At 34.2% G+C, this 23,633-nt stretch overlaps 1 protein-coding gene across 6 annotated transcripts in view; it reads right to left on the reverse strand.

Annotated features, from left to right (window-relative positions):
• The window catches only part of LOC114327196 (ATP-binding cassette sub-family C member 4), a 206,232-nt gene that overhangs the window by 26,251 nt on the left and 156,348 nt on the right, over nt 1-23,633 (reverse strand). For all 6 annotated transcript variants that reach the window (XM_028275727.1, XM_050660971.1, XM_028275730.2 and 3 more), the window contains one exon: nt 3,968-5,263. In XM_028275727.1, the coding sequence (XP_028131528.1) occupies nt 3,968-5,263 (1,296 nt within the window). The remainder of the gene's footprint in view (nt 1-3,967; nt 5,264-23,633) is intronic.

Raw genomic sequence — 23,633 nt, forward strand, 5'->3', positions numbered from 1 at the left:
AGATAAATTAAAAATTATCAGATACTGATAAAAGACGTTTTAAAAAGGAAGTCTCTCTTTCTCTCTCTACGTAAACCCTATAATCCCTGTAGAAAGAGTCACGTACTACAATTTTCTGGGCTCTATAATAAATGAAGGATGAACCAACCACTTAGAGATAACACTACACATAAGAAAAGCTAGACGTATCTTCTTCTAGACATCTTCAAGAGCCACAACATTTCTCTCGACATAAAGGTAAGCATGCTGCGATATCTCTTTTTAGAAAGAGTCACGCACTACAATTTCCTCAGCATTATAATAAATGAAGAATAAACCAACCACCTAGTGATAAGATCACGCATCAGAAAAGTTAGATCCACCTTCAACAGAAGTGGACCTTCTTCAAAAGCCACAATATCTCTCTCGACATAAAAGTAAGCATGCTACGATATCCCTTTTTATGGTTTTGAATCCTGGCCCTTGAACTAAAATATATGCAGAAAGTTGGAAGCATTTGAGATGTGCCTATATTGGAGAATAGGTACTTAAAATCCCATGGCTGACAGGGACACAAATGATAAGGTCCTTAGAAGAATGAGTATGAGTCAAATCTCCAAAGTTACAATACTCTGGACACATTGCATTATGCAAAATGAATCCAGATATAAACTCCTAGAAGCCAAAATATATTGAGAAGTGAGGTCCAGGAAAACGAAAAACATATTGGTTAAAGAAGATCAGAACCAGGTTCAATACAAAATTTTTGTAGCTTTTTCGCGCTGCTGCAGATAAGATAAAAATTGCCATGATAATCGCCAGCATTCGCCACAGGTAGGCAGATCAAGAAGAAGAAAAATAAGTGACCCTTGCTGCATTTTTAGACAACGCTATGGAAAGTAGTTGTTGATGAACACATCTACAGATCAACTTGTGTACTTCGCGTACACAAGTTACTAATATGACCAAGAGTGAAATAAAATTGTTCTAGAACTTCAAAAGATTTGTAGATAAAACTTAGTAAAAGGCCTGTTAGTTGTACGTACAGATAACCAAGGGTAACACATACCATAATGAAATGAGCACTAGTAAATACTATTCCTTCCAATTGGGTTTATATAACTTACAGTTGGTTCCAGGATGGAATGCTGAAATGATTTAAGGAGAAAATTTTCGCGATCTTATTCTGTGCTCAGGAGTTAATAGGAATTTATATACAGTGATGAGCGTGCTAATAACCGGAAAAATAAAGCAAAAGATGGAAAATATATTAAGTTGTGAGATAAAAAGGAATGAAACTAGTAGAGTTATGAAATTTAGCAATAAAAACCTATAAATTTACATTATATTTGTTGTTTCCCAACTTTAGACGTATCAGTGTATGTCAACTAAAACTGCCACTGTCACAGTGGCAGTTGCCAAACTATAGTGGAGTCACTGAAGGTGGATATGAGCTATTACCTCCGATTTCGTTGAACCTCCATCGATTTGCATGAAAATTGGTGAGTGGTTAGAGGATATCTCAAGGAACAAAGTTGACATGGTGCCAACTTGCGCTTTTACCCTGGGGGTGCATGTCACCCCTTCTCGGGGATGAAAATTTTATTAAAAATAACCCCATAATTCGATAGAGGGACAAATTTCAAGCAAAATTGGTTATATAAAGTTATTTAGATAAATCAAAACTTTTTGAGTTATTAAAGATCAAAGATTTTAATTTTTCTAGAGCAAAATGCATGTTTTTTTAACCAATTTTTCATCAATAATTCAAAAAGTGTAAGTTTTTACAAAAAAGTTATAATTACTATAATTGAAGCTAATAAAAAATGAAGAATAAACCCCTTACTACAAAAACCTTTTAATGTTAACTAGAAGTGAGATAGGTAATTGAATCTATATTTTTTTCGGCGAGTAAAAAACTCTAAGTATTTAAGCTGAAATAACGGGAAATTGATGCATTTTATAACATAAACTTAAACATTTGTCAAAATACTTAAAAATATCTGTCTGTAAAAATATCTTAAAAATAGTCAGTCAGCTGTTTCTGCTAGGCCAACAATGGATGGGTGATACCTATACCATGAAAAAAGTTTTTTTGTGTTTGTGTAACGTGTATTGTGGCCGTTTTTCTGTTTTTACTGTTTGGGGTTGTACGGAGGACATAGCATATCCAACCAAAATTTATTTTCACAAGATGCAAATGTTAACACCTCAATTTTGTAGCGGTACTTTTTTAACACATTCGCGGACACGCTGTCATTTTATACACGTATTCTTATGGAGTAAATGACTTCATATGCAGTCATGACCGCGAATGTGTTAACAATTGACCATTAGCTCCGATGATGACATTTATGTCGAAAGCGCTCAGCTAAAGAAATAAATGATTTACACACTTTGATATACTACATTTTTTATTTCCTCTATTAAACATATCTATTAAATGAGCCTCTAACATGTTGATACCGTTAAAATTTATGCACCAAAATTTTTTCAAAATTTACCTTTTAAAAATTTTTCCAAAAAATGTTATTGTTATAAGAACTCCGTTCTTGTTTACGATATCAGGTTCATCTAAAAACTTTTTGAAAGTTAATTCTAAGTGCTATTTAAGCACGTTGAACCTAATCTTTTAAACCCCTTACTTTTTTAAAAATAAAAGGTTAAATGAACCCGGATAAAAGGTTAAATGAACCCGGTTGCATGGTTCCCACAGTAAAATTAAAGATTTAAACGTTTCTATCCCGGTAATTTTTTACCCTATAGAAATAGTGAAACAGGTAAAAATAATTGACAGAGAAAAAACTAAAATTTGGTTATATATATTTTTTACCCATATTGAGTATTTTTGGAGTTATTATCAAAAGAAAATGAGAATTACAATAATTTTAAAAATTAGGATTTTTTTAAATTATACCTTTTTTTCAAAAATATGCATTCTAAACCGGTTAAAATTATCGAAAACGTTACCTATTCTAATACAAAAGAAGTTCTTGTAAGGATTACTATAAATTTTAATTTTTGTGGAAATGGCGTATGTTTAATTTTTCACTTTTTCCTAAAAAATTCGAAACGGTTCTTTTATTTTCAGTATAACTTGCTTAATTTTGACGCTATTACCGTGTTCTGATGCTCATTTGATAGGTATTCCGAAGTACCTACTTTGGCAAATGTTTAGCAGGAATATTTTATACATTGCATCGTTTTCCCGTTATTTAAGCTTGAATACTTAGATGTGAGTACTCGTCGAAAGAAATACACATTCAATTGCCAATAACTCACTTTGAACTTACATTATTTTAGTTCTTTATGCTAGGAGTGTAATTTCAGTAATAATAACTTTTTTGTAAAAGCTTATAATTTTTTATTTATACGTGAAAAACCGATTTAAAACATGCATTTTTTTACGAAAAAATAAAATCTTTGGTCTTTAATAACTCAAAAAGTGTTGATTAATTTTAATAACTTTATATAACAAATTTTACTTATAATTTGTCCCTCTATCTACTTATGGTATTATTTTTAATAAAATAATGTTCACCCATGAGAAGAGGTGGCATCCACCGCCAGGGTAAAAGCGCAAGTTGGCATCATGTCACCAAGAAGTTCTTTATATTAGCATAGGTAATGTTTTTGATAATTTTAACCGGTTTAGAATGCATATTTTTGAAAAAAGATATAATTTAAAAATAAATCCTATTTATTAAAATTAATGTAATTCTCATTTTATTTTGATAATAACTCCAAAAATAGTCAATATGGGTAAGTCAAGTCTTAATGATCTGGGGTAATACAATGACCTGCTCCAAAAGGTCTGTGTCTAATGGGCTCATAAATGAACCTTATACCATATGGCTACCGAACGTACCATATACCATATTATAAGAGAAAATATATATGTTTCATTAAAATTTATAAAAATGTACTTTATTGTCTTATTAGTTTATGATGTAACAGAGGAAAATGTTCAAAAATTAGAATTACTTACCATAACGTTAGAAATATGTCGGATAAAGAAACCAAAACTTGTGTTCCAACGAAACTTAGTGCCAATATCAAAGTTTTGAATAAATTTCCTCCCGCCTTTAGATAATTTCCATAAACTCTCCAAGACACTCCACCAGATCCAATCGTTTCCTTTTGTTGGTCAATAGATATGTAATCTTCTTCTTCGTAGTTGATCGAACTAATAGATTCAGATTTTGACAGTTTCCTGTCATGCTCCAATTGATCCATTTCAGTTGCGGTGGCTAATAATTTCGTAAAGGCATTATCACCATTTTTCAAGTTTTCGAAAGTACCAGAAGCTCTAATTCGACCATCATCGATTAGGTAGATAAACTTTGCTCTATACAAATATTGTAACTGATGTGTTACTAATACCACACACTTTTTCCTGAGATAGTTGCAAATGCATCTGTTAAATATTTGTTTGCCAACTTGTGTATCAACTGCAGATAAGGGATCATCAAGAAGATATATGTCTGCTTCCTTGTAAATAGCTCTGGCTAGATTGATTCTAGCTCTTTGTCCACCACTTAAAGACGTACCTCTTTCCCCAATAAGAGTTCTATCACCATGTGGAAACAATTTTAGGTCTTTTTCTAGAGCACACACTCTTAACACTTCATAATATTTATTTTCATTGTACGTCTCTCCAAAGAGGATATTTTGGCGAACACTGGATGCGAATACCCAAGGTTCTTGTGAAGCAAAGGAAACAGTTCCAGTTACTTTGACTGTGCCTTCTAATGGTTTTAGCTCTTTCAAAATAACTTGTAGAAGGGTTGATTTTCCTGCACCCACTGGACCTACTAAGGCTACAAGTTGATTTGATCTGGCTTCAAAGTTGATTTGTTCTATTGTGTTTTCTGGATGTTTTTTGATCCATTTTACAGCTGCATTTTTTATTTTAATACCTACAGGCCGTACTTCGATGACATCTGGCTTGTTGTTTTGTAAAATCTCGTTGTTGTTGATTTGTTTGTGCATTGGTGTATATTTTACATCTAGTTCTTCAAATAATAAGAACTTCTGTATCCTGGATATGGATACTAATGTCTCAGCAAACTGGGTCATAGCTTGAGGAAACTGCAAAGTGATTATGGCTCTCATGTATGTATAATATGACGTTACTGTAAAGGCATATGATGCTGTGAGAACGTTTCCTGATAATATGTATGTTAAAATGCATACAAGAATAGCCGCTCGTGATAGTGCGATGTTGAAGGTTATAGTTAGAGCCTTTATTATTGAGGTATGTCTTATTTGGTCAATTTCCTTCCTACAAAAAAAAAACAAATTTATGTATATTAACAAAGAATATCTAAACGAAAAAATAATGTTGGTACTACGGTGTATTATAAGTTCTATTTTAGGGTGCCCCGTTTAGGCCATTCTTTTGCCTAGTCAGGGCGTGTTTTAAGTATGTAGGCACTGTTCTGTGTTAAATTTTTAAACTTATACTTATTTGGGCACGAGGGTGAATTTTTATTTTCCTGGGCGCATGCGCACACCGACAGTATGGTATTAGTCGCTCAAACGTTATACGGAATCTGATTGGGTGTTAAAATCATCTGTCAATAATTATTGTTCAATATGGAGTTTATGGATAAACAAATAATGTTGTGTATATTAGTTTTTATTGTTGTGAGGACAGAGACAAAAAGCAAGTTTATAATTCTAGTGACTTTTTAACTAGTTTTTAAAAGCCTAAAAACAGGTACGTACCTTATTGTAAATGTTTCAGTATTGTAATAAAATAGTAAAAATTACATACCTATTTGGAAAATGTACCTACCTAGCTAGTAGGTAATGCTTTGATTTACATAATTTGATTACCAACAAAAATCTTCATCTAATATATTGCTTTTTTAGTCTATATTCTGTCGTATTTTAATTCCACAAGAATCAAACTTATTTGATTAAACTTAGAGAATAAGCAACTGTCAAAAAAATTTCAAATCGTTCAGTTGCTATATCTTTCCACTTCATTCACATGTCTCGGTAGTTAAATTCTGGGTGGGGTGAGTTCAAAATATTATTCTAACAACCTGATAGACGCAGGTTCAGTTCCCAATGCAATTTTTTATTTTTTTGAAGTTATACTTCTTTACGCGCGATATGAGGGTGAATTTTTATATGTTAAAACCTATGATCCGGGCGCATGCGCATTATAACTTTGTTCTGATTGGATGTTCAAATGACATGTCAAAAATTATCCAATATGGCAGCTGTAGCACAGCTGTGGTGTGGACGGTTGACAGTTTGGTTATGTAATGTATGGTTGTTAATAATAATAGTCTCCCGTTTTATACCGCACGCGGCTTTGGGAGTATAGCAGGGTAGTCTGCTATATCTAGGGCCAACGGTATACAAGGAAGGTAACAGGGCCAGTGCTACGCTTCAACCGCCTATTATTACCCCTGGTTTTACCCAAGGTACTCATTTTATTCAGGCTGAGTCGACCTGGGGCCTATAGACATTTTAAAAATGTCTAGTTGTTCTTGCCGGCGGTAGGATTTGAACTCCGGACCACCGGCATGCGAGGCAAGCACACTACCACCTGCGCTACGCCGGCCCCATATATGGTTGTTGCGTGTTAAAATTTGTGGGAAGAGAAACAACAAAGGTTACTTAATAGTTATACTCCCTTTTTGAAGTTATACTTCTTTAGGCGCGATTTCATTGAGGGTGAAATTTTAGTAATCTGCGGTTACAGGAAGTATGGAGTTCGTTACTAAATGTTTTAATTTATGTATTTATCAGTCCAGGAAAGGTGTGAAAAGAATATATTAGTGTTTTTAAATATATTTTTCTACAAACGTGTTAAAAATGCAATTTATAGCACTCCATAGGAGCGTTAAAAATGCTACTTTAAAGCACCGGTGCTTTAAAAATTGTAAGGCACTACAGTTAAAAGTGAATTGTCAAATTGTGAAACGTCAAAATATTTATATTTCATTTAGTAACATTAATAGATATTAATAATACCTATTTACGAATGTTTCTTCTAAAATTTAGGAATATATTAATTTTATAATACATTTAAATATGTAGTAATTAATTTTCTTTACAATTTTTACTTACCAATTTGTTTTGTTTATACCTAATATCGCCGTTGTCTAGCAAGTGTCTGCGTAGATTAGCGGTATGTGTATTTAGCTACGGACCCGTTAGTACTTGGTTCAATTCCCACATAAGGAAATTTTTTTTGTTTATTATTAATGGTTATTGACATCTTAGACTATTATTATATCGACTTATAATTGATTAAAAATAATTAAAATAATTAATCGGGATGTTGCCCAACTATTTACCAGGTTGCAAATTTATAATAATTGCCTATTTCAAAATACACTTTTGAAATGAATTTTTCTTATGCACAAATGCAATTTCAGATTTCTTATTCATTACAATAGTTCACAAAATTTCCTGACATTCTCACGAATCCAACGCACCAAACTGCATTAAAATCCGTCTTACTGCGCCAAAAATCGATAGCAAGGCCGGTCGTCCATTGGAAGCGTAGTCGCGCGACTCGTATACGACTCGTAGGTAGCGCGTATACGTCCGTGTATGTGCGATCACGCGACTGAGCGACTGGTATCATCCACTGCAGACGACTGTATACGCTCTGAGCTTCGCTGGTGTCGCTCCTAGCGGTTACTAATTCTACTTTTACCGGTAATTTTTAAATTTATTATTTAATTGTTATCGCTTAATATTTACAACGCAAAAAAGTAATTACATTGTAATCGATTTTTTTAAGATTTTTCTAATCATTTTGACGTTCTATTGATAAAATATCAATTTCTTACTTCGGATACTTTGACAATAATCGTGTAGATGGCGCTAAAATTATAATAGATTATTTATAATTAGATATTACGGAACATTAAAAAAACTTAAATTCAGTATTTAAAACGTAAGTACATATATTTAAGGTAAAAATATATACCACAGCTTTGACCAACTAATATTGTTTATAATTAATGTTTTTAATTTTAATTTTAAATTAATCACTTTGACATTTATGTCAAATTTCCGGTAAACGTTAACAAACTTGTCACTACTGGCGTTCGCGAATTTGTAAATATCCCCTCTACGTACGAGCTCACAGCGTATACGCTGTGAGCTCGTACGTAGAGGGGATATTTATAAATTCGTGAGCGCCAGTAGCGACAAGTCTGTAAACGTTTACCGGAAATTTGACATAAATGTCAAAGTGACAAATTTTAAATTAAAATTAAAAACATTAATTATAAAAAATATTAGTTGATCAAAGCTGTGGTTTATATTTTTACCTTAAATATACTTACGTTTTAAATACTGAATTTGCGTTTTTTAATGTTCTGTAATATGTAATTATAAATTAATCTTGGCGCCATCTACATGATAATTGTGAAAGTATCCGAAGTAAGAAATTAATATTTCATCAATAGAACGTCAAAGTGATTATCAAAATCTTAAAAAAATCTATTACAATTTAATTACTTTTTAGCGTTGTAAATATTAAACGATAACAATTAAATAATAAATTTAAAAATTACCGGTGAAAGTTGAATTAGTAACCGCTAGGAGCGACACCAGCGAAGCTCAGAGCGTATACTACTTAGTTCGCGACTGTCAAACTGACTGTCATCATCAAAAGAAGGTGTATTTTGTGAATAGCGTGTAAAATATACATAGAAAGCATAGTTTTAAAGGAATAATTTATTACACAAATATGTATGTTATTTATTAACAACTTAAAAAAAAGGTTTGTACCTTTGTACAATGGCCTCCCCTTTAGCGGCAATCGACTCTTCCATATATTGTTGGCGATTCAAATTTACACGAAATATTTAGTATACTTTATCAGTATTTAATTACCATTTAATTATCAGTATTTTTCACCAAATTGAAAAAAAAAACATTAAGTAATTTGTTAATAAAAATAATTTAAAGATTTATATAACTTTATATTTACTTGGTTTAGATGTAAGACGTTTATTATTGTAAAAATTTCAAATAAAAATTCTTTCGAAAGTTTGTTAATCCTAAAACTATAAGAAGTATTCACTTCTGTCGGCACTCGCAAGTGCCACGCTCTATTTTTTTTTTATTTTTCGTTTACATTGTAATTATATATTATAAAATAATAATATTAAAAACTCTTATTATCACTAGCACCTATTTCTTCTGCAACTTTCGCCCACAATATCCTTTGAACATCACGTGATTGATATCTTGTGTCTTTCACGTTTTGTCCCACAACGGAGACTTTTCATAAACGGCACTAATCAGTTTTTCGTTATCAATTTCCATTGATGCGATTACCAGCGACTAATCCCATTCTAGAGAGATCAGTCGCTTGTGGTCGGCCGAGCCCGGTCGCTCAAAGTCGTTTGCAGTGGACGTTGTTTAGTTACCTTTTATTTGTTAGGATCAGTCGCTTCTATACGGGCGTATACGCGCTACCTTCGAGTCGCGCGACTACGCTTCCAATGGACGATCGGCCTAAGGCCTTTTTTTGTGCTTCAATGCCTCGACTAATTCGGCCAGAGATCGAGAAGTCGTGAGTTCGAATCCAGTGCAATCCTATACTTTTTTTAATTTTTTTTGAAAGCGGTAAGCACAAAATTAGTTTGGTGTTTAAAAAAAAATAAAACAAACTGTTTAAAGTATATTTATTTTTAAGAAATCATATAATAGAAGTCTAACTTCTTACGTGCATACAAAGTACACACACATTCTTTTTTTTATTTTTGTTATACATTTTGTGATTGCAAATATATTTATTATATTTTTTTTTCAGAAAATACGTATTTAGTTAAAAAATTTCTCAACAATTATTGTTCAGAAATCATTTCTTGGTTTAATTTTTCAATGTGTTTGCGTGTGTTATATTCTTTTATTTTTTTAATTTTTGGTATGGTTTTAATAACAATTTTTGGAAAGTAGTAAGTGTTTAAATTAGTTTAACATTTAAATAAAATATAAATAAACTGCTTAAAGTATATTTGTTTCGTTAAAATCATATAATAAAAGTATAACTTCTTATGTGCGCACAAAGTACACACACATTTTTTTACTATTGATGGCTGTTCAATGATTATGCACAGGGGACGTGAAGAATAGATAGAGATGGTTTGAAGATATAAAACTATTCTTTTCAGATGTTTATTTTTGACTGAATTAACTTATTATTTTTAAACGACGTACTGAAGATAGGTGAAGCTATTACCTACCTAAAGGTAGATTTAATTGTGTGCAACGTGCAGTGTGGAAACCAACAGAAAACGATCCGATAATGATGAAAACAAATCGAGTTTACATCGAACGTCCAAGTATTTTTCGGGGAGTTCGTCGCTGATAGAGGTTAGAGGTCAGCAATATAGCAGGGAGGTAAGTGAGATTTTTTTTGGTATTTGACCAGTTCATAGCCAAATTTAAAGGCAAGCATATCGAATAAGCAGATAAAACCTTAGCAGATCGAAATCTATTCAACCTGAACTTTAGCAGATCGGATCTATTCAACCTTAACAAAATATCACTTCCTATCAAACAGGTTGCTAAAGCCATTAAAAAGCTTAAAGATAAACAATATCCAAGAATAGATAAAATCTGTAGTGAAACCTACAAGAATGGTGGCGATGCTCTGCTACAGACACTGTATAAACTTTTACTTCTTGTGTGACAAATATGTGACTGGTCTCAAGTCATGATATGGCTGTTACATAAAGAAGGCGACCGGCTCCAGTGTGAAAACTACATAGATATAACCCTGTTAACAACTGCTTACAAAATACTAGCAAATATTTTCTATGAAAGCTAAGTTTACACAGAGGGCATATTTGGAAATTACCAGGACAGATTCACTTCAAAAAAATCAACTACTGACCATTCATTCAATAAGACATGTCCTCGAGAAGACATTAAAATTTAACATTGAAACCCATCACCTATTCTGTCTTACTTAAAAGCCAGTATTTTATAAAATCCAGATAGGGAATTTTATAACTTTTGCGATAAAAGATAAACTCAGATAAGGGGATACTCTGGTTGCCTCCTATTTTATATTGCCTTGGGAAAGGCAGTCTGAGATGTACGACTTAGAGACGGCCTTACTATTTACGATAGATCAATAAAAATCTTAGCATACTTTGATGACATTGACAAAATAGGGTGTAGCAACCGATAGGTTGAGCAACATTTCCTAATGACGAAACTGTCGAGCATGTCTTATGTGAATGTCCGGAATATCGTCAATACGAGAGTGTGCGTTCGACGAGCCTTGGCCTACATCCGCCGATATAGGGGAGATGTCGTCTGGAGATTTGTTCACCTTCCTGGAAATGGCAGAACGGACAATGAGCTAAGGACGACAACCTCCTGGAAGGCTATACAATGGGTCAATTATGGCCTAAGTGCTGTGGGACTTGACTCGCCCTCCCTACTCTACAGATACAGAGTCATTAACGTAGACAAAGCCACGTACATAGTGGTTACTAAAGAGCAAATGAAGAATGGGAAACAGTCTTTGGCAGTTATATCTTTGAAAGTGTTGACATCTTCACATACCTTGACTCGCTAGTAACTACTACCAACAAAACAAGCGAAGAAATTTAAAGACGAATAAACCTTACAAATAGGGTATACCATGGAGTCCAAAAACAATTCCAAACAAGAAACATCTAAAGAAGAACTAAAATTATTATAAACAAAACACTGTTGAGGCCAATTATCACATATGGAGCACAAACGTGGACACTTTACGTAGGAGGATGAAAGACTTTTGGGAATGTTTGAGCGTAAAATATTCCGCAAAATCTTTGCAGCTATAAAAGACCAAGGGCAATGGGCAAAAGATATAACTTTGAATTATACCAACTCTTTACATTATGTGCTGAACATATATTGCGAATGCCAGACAACTTAAGTGCTAAAAAGATAACCACACTAGTATTTGTAGGTAAAAGAAGTAGAGGCCGACCGCGAATTAGATGGTTAGATGGAGTTGAAACCGACTTAGGAATATTAAAAATTAGAAGATGGTAACAAGTCGTTAGAAACCAAACAGAATGGCGACAAAGTAGGTCAGGATCCACAAAAGATTGTCAAGCCAAAGATGATGATAATAATGATGTAGATGATGATGATGACTAATTTATTTGCAAAATATGAGCAGGTATTTTTAAGGATGTTTTCAGCTCGAGTTCACGCCCATGGAGAGTTTTTTGAGTACAAGTTCTGTTCAGAGAGGAAAACCTGTCAAGTATGATTAGGACTTTCGATAGGTGATGTATTTGGGTGAAAGAGAAATTAATAACTATTTGCTTTTATAAATATCTATAAAAATCTTTACGTTTGAAAATCCGGACTTTTTATCATCAACAATAAACAACGATCGTATTGGATAAGTTGGGCTCAGGGCATTAAATCTTGGCAACATAATATACAGGTTGTCCAGAAACTCTACCGGCAAACGAAGACAGGAGATTCCTCAGATAATTTTAAGACAATTTAACCAAATTCACCTAGCCCGAAAATGCTTCCTATGGGAGCTAGAGCTCTTTGAAAATGGCGTATTGTAATTAGTTTTTCTTAATTACCTCCAGAACGCTTTTAGTTAGAAAAACGAAAATTTGTACACATATTTATCTTTCAGGGATAAATCGATTCCATCTATGGTGAATTTCTAGTACCAGTTATAGGCACCGTTTTGGGTGGGGCAACGGTTATTTTATCGCATAAATTTTTGTCTTTAATTTATAAGCACTTCTGATACTGTGTGTGTGTGTGTGTGTGTGTGTGTGTGTGTGTGTGTGTGTGTGTGTGTGTGTGTGTGTGTGTGTGTGTGTGTGTGTGTGTGTGTGTGTGTGTGTGTGTGTGTGTGTGTGTGTGTGTGTGTGTGTGTGTGTGTGTGTGTGTGTGTGTGTGTGTGTGTGTGTGTGTGTGTGTGTGTGTGTGTGTGTGTGTGTGTGTGTGTGTGTGTGTGTGTGTGTGTGTGTGTGTGTGTGTGTGTGTGTGTGTGTGTGTGTGTGTGTGTGTGTGTGTGTGTGTGTGTGTGTGTGTGTGTGTGTGTGTGTGTGTGTGTGTGTGTGTGTGTGTGTGTGTGTGTGTGTGTGTGTGTGTGTGTGTGTGTGTGTGTGTGTGTGTGTGTGTGTGTGTGTGTGTGTGTGTGTGTGTGTGTGTGTGTGTGTGTGTGTGTGTGTGTGTGTGTGTGTGTGTGTGTGTGTGTGTGTGTGTGTGTGTGTGTGTGTGTGTGTGTGTGTGTGTGTGTGTGTGTGTGTGTGTGTGTGTGTGTGTGTGTGTGTGTGTGTGTGTGTGTGTGTGTGTGTGTGTGTGTGTGTGTGTGTGTGTGTGTGTGTGTGTGTGTGTGTGTGTGTGTGTGTGTGTGTGTGTGTGTGTGTGTGTGTGTGTGTGTGTGTGTGTGTGTGTGTGTGTGTGTGTGTGTGTGTGTGTGTGTGTGTGTGTGTGTGTGTGTGTGTGTGTGTGTGTGTGTGTGTGTGTGTGTGTGTGTGTGTGTGTGTGTGTGTGTGTGTGTGTGTGTGTGTGTGTGTGTGTGTGTGTGTGTGTGTGTGTGTGTGTGTGTGTGTGTGTGTGTGTGTGTGTGTGTGTGTGTGTGTGTGTGTGTGTGTGTGTGTGTGTGTGTGTGTGTGTGTGTGTGTGTGTGTGTGTGTGTGTGTGTGTGTGTGTGTGTGTGTGTGTGTGTGTGTGTGTGTGTGTGTGTGTGTGTGTGTGTGTGTGTGTGTGTGTGTGTGTGTTTGTATTACATTTATTATGGCATCATGTGTGTGCATTTTGCTACGTTATGGCATCTGCGAGCTTTGTGGCATCATACACGCGATGCCATAAAATTTTAATTCGATTTTTAGCATCTACGGCATAATATTGTCACAGATAGCGTAATTTTAATATTTTGTAATATTTTGGTGTGTATGATGCCATAAGATGATATCGTTGTGTATGATGCCATAAGATGATATCGTTGTACATTCACACACATGTATTTGTTATGGCATCATTCTCGCTGCGTATATAGTGCTGCCCCCTACGATTAAAATAATATGTGCATGAAGTAATTTACACTCCTTTGGAACATGATGTCATTAGGTACGAGCTATCAGAAGCGAGTGGTGTGTACCTAATTTGCGGAATTATATCGATTTATACTTTGTTGGTTTTTTGTTGTTGTTGTTGTGGCCGTTATAAAGATAATGTAGTGTGTGTGATGTTATCATGACAATGTACGTAATCTTCAAAAATATCACAGGTCAACCAGGGGCAACTGAAGCTCTAATATATTATATTCTCGAAGGTTTTTGGTGGTTGGTGCACTGAATGTGAATCTGGGGTCAAAATTGTTGTGTCACGTCAAGTTTTCGAGATATCCTAACCTTTATTGTATTATTTTTAATATCTTATTTTTGATAACTTTGAAATAAATGAAATATAAAATGAAAATACTGAAAGCCAAGGGTAAACTAATGAACTACACGCAACATAGAGTATTTAATTTTAGAATGTGACCTAAGAGTAAAAAATATAGAAATACCTAAGTACAAAGAAACCTTAGGAAGATAGCAACAAATGAAAGACTGATGGAAAAAGGACAAAAATTGGCTATGGTTTCATAGTTATTGAAGGCATTAAATGGAAATGGAACCAAAAAACAAGCAGAATAGAAAAAGTAACAAACAATGCAGAACCAGCTAGTTCATAAAACTAGCTGAAGAAAACCGTGACCAGACATCTCGTAACGCGACAATTCGTAACCGGACAAGTGGTAACGGACAACTCGTAACGGCGACAGTTCGTAACAGCGACACTTCATAACGGCGACAGTTCGTAACTATACAAGTTCGTAACGGACAATTCGTAAACGTCCAAATTGAATTATTCTGTTTATGTTTGTTAACGTGAAAACTAACTCTTATTACAGTTATAATTGAATGTTTATCAATTTAATGAATCAGTACCGGGATGAACATGTTTAATACATTTTATATTTCGTGTTTCAGAATAATATATTAAAAGTCCTTAATAACAAACAAATATTTAAATACATACAAACTTTTAACAATATTTTTAAAAGTTTATCCCTCTCATTGTTCCTTAAATTTACATATACCTAGACAAAGGACTAATGAAGTAATTAATGAAATCTTTAAGCCGGCAACCGTCTTTAGACATTCCCAACTTTTTAAGTAAACATTTTGTAAAGGAAAACAACTTTTCTTCTTCTTCACTTGCCTTGTCCGTTGCGGACGTTGGCTATCATCATAGCAATTTTAATTTCGTTTGCGGCGTTTCTGAATAACTCGATCGATGTTAGTCCAAACCATTGGTGTAAGTTTTGAAGTCATGAGTGTCTTCTCCTTCCGGGTCCGCGTTTGCTTTCTATTTTACCCTGTATTATTAGTTGGAGTATATAATATTTATCATGTCTCACAATATGACCGAGGTATTCAAGTTTCTGTTTCTTAATTGTGAAAGAGATTTCTTTTTGTTTTCCCATTCGGTGCCGTACCTCTACGTTTGTGGTATGAGTCGTCCAGGATATTTTGAGGATACGTCGATACACCCACATTTCGAATGCCTCCAGCTTTCTCATTAATGTTTCCGTCAGTGTCCATGCCTCTGCGCCATACAGCAAGACTGGAAATAAATAACACTTTTGCAGCCATATTTTTAGTAGGAGAGATATGTCGGATCGGGTGAATATATTATTAATGTTGTTAAATGTTGCTCTGGCATTTCAATTCTAGATCGTATTTCGGTTGTTTGATCCCATTTGGAGTTGACGACTGTTCCAAGGTATATATACGAGTCAACGTGTTTAATTAGTTGGTTTTTTATTTTTAATTGTCTGGCAGGTTTTTGAATTTGGCTGACCAGCATCCATTTTGTTTTATTTATGTTGAGGTTAAGTCCTCTTTCTTCACTCGTTCTTTGTACCATGTCCATTAAGATACTGTGAAAAACAACACTTGTCCAAAAATTAAAATTTTGGCAAATCAAGAAAAACTTCCCAGACATCTGGTGTTTTCTATAGAAACATCCAAATATTCTATGTAGTTTACTCCGGTCATCATAGATTTTTACAGAACTAAATGTGTCGGATGGATAAAGAAACTACTATTCTATGAGAAGAATACATAAAATCGAATTTTCTTAAAATGGACATGTATTGTTTTTCAAATAAACGCTTCAATTTTAAAAATGTTTATTCTGATAGTGATTTATTAAATTGATTATTTTTTTCACCCGTCAAATTCTGACGTTTTTGCTTTTTCAGCCAATCACCACGCGTCTTTCTAGCCAATCATTGAGTGTAATACTGATACAACAGCCTCTTCCTTGATAAAACAGTCTCTTCCCTGATAAAACTTAAGGTACCCTAAATTTCACATAATACGTACATACATTAATTACGAACGACATTGGAAAATCTCATATTAGTTATAAAAATTGTGTTTTTAATAATTGTTCATTTTCGATTTAAACAGTTTTTTATGTATTAACAATATAATAAATAAATTGGTTCATTTTTAAATCATAAAATAATTTATCTATAACCTACTTAAGACATTGATCCTAGTTGTCTTAAAAATATTTCACAGATGCCCGTATTTACTAATAATACATATTGGTTCACAAAATAATCTTTTCAAATACCACTTGTCCTCTAAATTTTGCTTGATAAATTTTTTCGTTTTCATACTTAAACTTCTTTATTTAGGGTAAAATCACTCAAACAAACCGAAATGGATAAAATCACTCGTCCTTGGGACTCGTGATTTTATCATTCGGTTTGTTTTCGTAATTTTACCAAATAAAGAAGTTTTCGTGAAAACAAAAAAATTTATCGATAAAATTTAGAGGACTCGTGGTATTACCTTTGATAAACATAATTTCATTTATAACTGTTTAACAGTTAGTTTCAACGTTAACAAAAATAAGCAGAATAATTCAATTTCGACGTTACAAATTTGTATAGTTACGAACTGTCGCCGTTATGAAGTGTCGCCGATACGAACTGTCGCTATTACGAATTGTCCGTTACCATTTGTCCGGTTACGAACTGTCGCGTTACGAGATGTCATGGAACCGAAGAAAACACAAAGACGGAACGAGAAACAAAACAGGCACGGTACAGGGACATGAACAGATCTAAAGATAATAACACAAACGGAAGGAAAAACAAAGTACAAGTTAAGCACAGAAAAAAACAAAACAATTCTGAAAATGGCATCATGGAAAGTAAGAGGTATAAATGGAAAGGCAATAGAACTGCGGGAAGAAACCAGAAATAAGAACATTGAAACAGTAGCTTTAACAGAGGCAAAGAAGGAAGGAAGAGGATCAATAATATTAGAAAAAGGAATGTTACTAATATACAGTAAAGTGGGAGAAACGAAGAGAGCTCAGGCAAGAGTAGCGTGTATAATAAAGATGAATATTATTAACAAAGTAAAAAATTGGATATATTACAACGAACATATACTAAGAGTAGACGTAGATATGGATATAGAGGAAACCAATACAAAACTAATCATATGCTATGGACCAGATGAAGACGCAACAAAAAACGAAAATAATGAGTTCTGGGATAAGTTCCCAGAAGTGATAAATATTTGTACCTACAGAGAAAATTATGATCACAGGAGACATGGACAGTAGAGTGGGAAAAGAAGCAGAAAAAAGGAACAATGTCATTGGACCTTATGGGAAGGAAAAAATAAACAAAACTGGAAATTACCACTCAAATTCTGTCTAGGTCTAGACAATAACCTGGTGATTATGAACACACACTTCCGGCATAAAAGTATACACAAGATCACAAAAGAAGTCAAATCAAGAGAAGAACAATCAATTATGGACTATACTATAGTGCAAAAAGCAGAAGAACTGGATAAGAGACGTAAGGGTGAAAAGGTGTTATGAAATTGGCAGTGACCACTATATACTGGAAACCACATTCAAAAGCAAAAGAAAAGAAATAAAAAGGAATGAGAGCATAAACAGAAAACACAAAGAAATAATAAAAAAATTATAAACTAAGGGAAGAATCAACGAATCAACGAAAATAATATACACAGAGGAGCTAGAGAAAGAGATGGAAAATGAACAAGAAACAACAGAAATAATAGAAGAAGAATGGGAAAGATTTAAAAATGCGATGATAAAATCAGCTAATGCAATATGTGGGACTACAAGAAACAATAACAGAGAGAAACGAACATCTTGGTGGAATGATGAAGTGAAAAGATAAATAAAAGAAAAGAAGATATTTTAAAAACAATACGTACAAGACAAAACACAAAAAAATATGAAAATTATAAGAGACAAAGAACAAAAATGGAAGAGGAAAAGAAAAGTTGGGAAAAATTCGGAAAAAAAATGGAATAAAACAGCACAGAAACTGTAAAGTTATTTTATAGAACACTGAAGAACCTAAAAAGCAACAAAGAAACAAAGGTGAAACAAATAATGAACAAGGAAGGAACAATAATAAACGATAAGAAAATAATGGAAATATGGAGGGAACACTTCGAGCTGATACTGAATGGAAAGCAAGGGAATACAATGGAAAAAGAAAGCCAGATCAATAGAGGGTCCATGAGAAACACGGAAAATCAAGAAACTTTAGAAAAAGAAGAACTGGAAGAAGCAATAAGAAAGATAAAGATTAGAGCACCAGAAATGATGAAATATATAGAAGTAAAAAAAATTAATTTTTATAATTTGTTTAATTTGTTTTCATAAAAAAATTACTATGCATATAGAACCTAATATGGAAAATAAAAGTAATACCCAAACAATGGACAAATGCAGTAATTACAGTAGAATCCCGATTATCCGTGCTCCTTGGGACCGGAGGTGGCACGGATAATTGAAAAGCACGGATAATCCGAACATGTGTTTCTTATGTATAATACATACAGTCGGAAAAATGAAAGAATACCCATGAACGATCACATCAAGCACTTATTTTGTATTTGCTGTCTTTTTCTATAAATAACAAACGTTTGTTATAGACAAGGACAGCAAATCAAGGAAAGTGATTAATGTGATCGTTCATGGGTACTCTTTGAGTGTGGCATCAAGAGTGTGGCAAGCAAAACCAATAGCGAAGAACAGAAGACAACGAAGCATTAAAGAATGGAATAGTCACATCTCGCAGATACTAGAAAGTAAGAGAAAAACTTGGCAAGAAGCAACACAAATGGCCACCATTAAGAAAGAATGGAGGAAGTTCATTGAGAGTTAGACGAAACTCCCGACACCTCAGAAGATTAGGACACTGATTAAGATTGAATGAATGGCCCAACACCGAAAGGTATCAATGAGTCTACTGATTAAGTAAGTAAAGAAGTAAGTTTTTTCGCATCACCTTTTAGTTCAATTGTCAAACATTAAAGAGCAGGTGTACAAGAATCAAGAAAAGAGAATATCATCGGCAATAGAAGAGGTGTGAGTGATATGAATTAAAAAAAATAATAATGGATTAAACAAAATTGTAGAAATAAATATCTGCAAAAAAAGAAACACAAGTTAAAAAAAAAAGAAAAAAAGAAACGCAGTCAGTAAAAACTCTTAAAACACCTCAAAAACCCCATGGATGCCCGAACAAATAAAATCCGTAATGGCTTTCTTTAAATTTGATTTGAAGAAGGAAGTACTACCAGGAAAACAAAAATGTGAATAGTGCAAATCAAAATACCCAGTATTAGAAATGAGAAAATTTACGGATATAAAGTTTTATTTGAAAAACTATTAGAGCCGCAATAAGCGACTAATAAATAATAATGACAATAAATTAATAACATAGATTTTATGCAAATTGTTTGCAAATAACTGACAAAGTTAAAAAAACAAGAATTTGTTCTGTAATTTATTAGTTTTTTATTATCCTGTAATTTATTAGTTTTTTATTATCCCAAAAATGTCGGGCATAATTCAGGTATTAAGTCATGGTGTGTCAAGTGTGGTATTTATGACATCTCAAGGTACATGTGGCATCTGATGCCACAAGTAATGTTATCATAGTTTTCCCTGTAGTTTTGTTTAGAAGGAGGGTATAACAAAATTAGAAATATATTACTGATCCACACCTAATTAGAATCAACCTAACGTACATAGACTTGATGATGCCACTTTGCAGTCTGAAGCACAGATGCCACAACAAATGCGGCGCCGTGTATGTGTGTGTGTGTGTGTGTGTGTGTGTGTGTGTGTGTGTGTGTGTGTGTGTGTGTGTGTGTGTGTGTGTGTGTGTGTGTGTGTGTGTGTGTGTGTGTGTGTGTGTGTGTGTGTGTGTGTGTGTGTGTGTGTGTGTGTGTGTGTGTGTGTGTGTGTGTGTGTGTGTGTGTGTGTGTGTGTGTGTGTGTGTGTGTGTGTGTGTGTGTGTGTGTGTGTGTGTGTGTGTGTGTGTGTGTGTGTGTGTGTGTGTGTGTGTGTGTGTGTGTGTGTGTGTGTGTGTGTGTGTGTGTGTGTGTGTGTGTGTGTGTGTGTGTGTGTGTGTGTGTGTGTGTGTGTGTGTGTGTGTGTGTGTGTGTGTGTGTGTGTGTGTGTGTGTGTGTGTGTGTGTGTGTGTGTGTGTGTGTGTGTGTGTGTGTGTGTGTGTGTGTGTGTGTGTGTGTGTGTGTGTGTGTGTGTGTGTGTGTGTGTGTGTGTGTGTGTGTGTGTGTGTGTGTGTGTGTGTGTGTGTGTGTGTGTGTGTGTGTGTGTGTGTGTGTGTGTGTGTGTGTGTGTGTGTGTGTGTGTGTGTGTGTGTGTGTGTGTGTGTGTGTGTGTGTGTGTGTGTGTGTGTGTGTGTGTGTGTGTGTGTGTGTGTGTGTGTGTGTGTGTGTGTGTGTGTGTGTGTGTGTGTGTGTGTGTGTGTGTGTGTGTGTGTGTGTGTGTGTGTGTGTGTGTGTGTGTGTGTGTGTGTGTGTGTGTGTGTGTGTGTGTGTGTGTGTGTGTGTGTGTGTGTGTGTGTGTGTGTGTGTGTGTGTGTGTGTGTGTGTGTGTGTGTGTGTGTGTGTGTGTGTGTGTGTGTGTGTGTGTGTGTGTGTGTGTGTGTGTGTGTGTGTGTGTGTGTGTGTGTGTGTGTGTGTGTGTGTGTGTGTGTGTGTGTGTGTGTGTGTGTGTGTGTGTGTGTGTGTGTGTGTGTGTGTGTGTGTGTGTGTGTGTGTGTGTGTGTGTGTGTGTGTGTGTGTGTGTGTGTGTGTGTGTGTGTGTGTGTGTGTGTGTGTGTGTGTGTGTGTGTGTGTGTGTGTGTGTGTGTGTGTGTGTGTGTGTGTGTGTGTGTGTGTGTGTGTGTGTGTGTGTGTGTGTGTGTGTGTGTGTGTGTGTGTGTGTGTGTGTTTGTGTGTGTTTGTGTGTGTGTGTGTGTGTGTGTGTGTGTGTGTGTGTGTGTGTGTGTGTGTGTGTGTGTGTGTGTGTGTGTGTGTGTGTGTGTGTGTGTGTGTGTGTGTGTGTGTGTGTGTGTGTGTGTGTGTGTGTAAAAAATGGCTTAGATGCGGGTCCGTTAGCCACAGATTTTTATTTTATTTTTACCTCAATTTATTAGTTTTGTTATATTCCCACCTATCTGACTCAAATGACTACATTTGTTTCTTTCAAGTAGTTTATGAGTAATTTAAATATTTCCATTTTATGACAACTTAGTAGATATTCTATACTAATTGGAAAATGAACTTGTGTTTGTCGTAAATTGTAATACAATTGATTTATATATCTCTCGTTAATTTTGCATTCAAAGAAAATATGGTCCAAATCTCTAATCGAAACATTATCACAAAAACAGACTGATAAATTAACTATTCCTAATTTGTGCAGATGTGCCTCATATTTTCCGTGTCGAGTTTTTAATCTGACGATAGTAGACACAAACCATACATACTCATAGACGTTTCACGTAAATTGTCAAGGTCAAGACAGCAAATTAGTTACCATTCCAATCAAGAGATGTCGCTGTCAGTCAATTCTCTTGTCATATTTAACAACTGACAGTTGACAATTAAATTAATTTTTATTTTACAGTTTGTGGCTTAATTATTTTATTATAGTGGTGTTACGTTTTTAATTAGATTTAATCACAATTTTAATCAAGTGTATTAACCTCCTCTCCATTTTTATGAGTAGAATTTTTAGTTTACATTGATCATCCCATGTTGTGTTTCTCCACATTAAAAAAAACAATATAATAGATCCTGAAACAGTTTATTCCAATAGGCAAGTGTGTCATCAACATTTCGGACCTATATACTTTTGGAAGTTTGTAAAAGATTATAAGGTATTTATCTAACTAAACAATCATCCTACAAGATTCTTTCAAAAATTTTCATTTAAGTCGATACACATCAGTGCTTTCACGTGACACATAGCAGTAGTGTTTAGCATTTTGAAAACAAATTGGAATATTTGAAGTTTTCAGTAAAATATGGAATAAAACATTGAACTGTCTTTCTGTTGTTTTAATTTCCTGCGAAATTTCATCAAAAATCCCGCAAAATTTATAATTTGAAATGCTCACGTAACTAAAATTTGTCATTTTAGTTCCCATTCCAATCAAGAGATGGCGTTAATTCGATCCGAAAGATTAACATGGTCGTGAAACGTCTATAAGTATGTATGGTTTGTGATAGTAGAAATATCTTGCTTTGGCAGGTTACACTTAAATACGTATTCAGGTGGCGGAGGAAGTTCTTGATGTAAAGAAAAATATAAATTTTTTGATATGCTTGAAATATTTTTCCATTGTTTTTTCCATATTTAGTATTTCCATACTTCTGATACTGGATTATTAAATTTTGAGGTATTCTAGTAATAAAAGGTACTCTTGCTTTAAGTCGGTAAGACACACCGTTTTCTAGAAAAATCGATTTGAAAGTTTTTCGTTTCCTGAATCTGAAAAAAAAAATTGAAAACTTTTTTCAAAAAAAAAAACGGTGTATTTTCCAACTTCAATCAAGAGTAACTTTTAGTACTCGAATACCTCATAATTTTATAATCTAGTGTCAAAAATTCTTAAAAATTAAAGACAAAAAAGGTATGCGATAAAATAACGGTTGACCTACCCAAAATGGACGCATATGACCGGTACTAGAAATTCACAATTAATAAAATCGATTCATCTCTGGAATATAAATAAATGTACCAATTTTCGTTTTTCTAAGTAGTTTTTTTTTTGAAATTTTTTTTGATATTCAAACAACGAAAATTTTTCAAATCGATTTTTCTAGAAAACGGTGTATCCTATCGACTTAAAGTAAGAGCAACTTTTAGTACTATAATACCTTACATTTTAATAATCCAGACTCAAAATGCTTAAAAATTGAAAACAAAAAAGTTACGCGATAATATAACTGTTGCCCTACCCAAAACGGACGCCTATGACCGGTATTAGAAATTTGCAATTACTTGAATCGATTTATCCCTGGAAGACAAATATGTGTACCAATTTTTGTTCTTCCAAATAGAAGCGTTCTGGAGCTATTTAAGAAAAACTAATTACCAGACGCCATCTGCAAATAGCTCTAGCTCCTTTAGGAAGCATTTTCTGACTAGATGAATTGGGTTAAATTGTCTTAAAATTATCTGAGGAATCTCCTGTCTTCGTTTGTCGGTAGAGTTTCTGGACACCTTGTATATACACATTCTGGACAATAAATATTATG

The sequence above is a fragment of the Diabrotica virgifera genome, chromosome 9 (genome assembly GCF_917563875.1).
Source record: "Diabrotica virgifera virgifera chromosome 9, PGI_DIABVI_V3a".
NCBI classification, from domain to species: Eukaryota; Metazoa; Arthropoda; class Insecta; order Coleoptera; family Chrysomelidae; genus Diabrotica; species Diabrotica virgifera.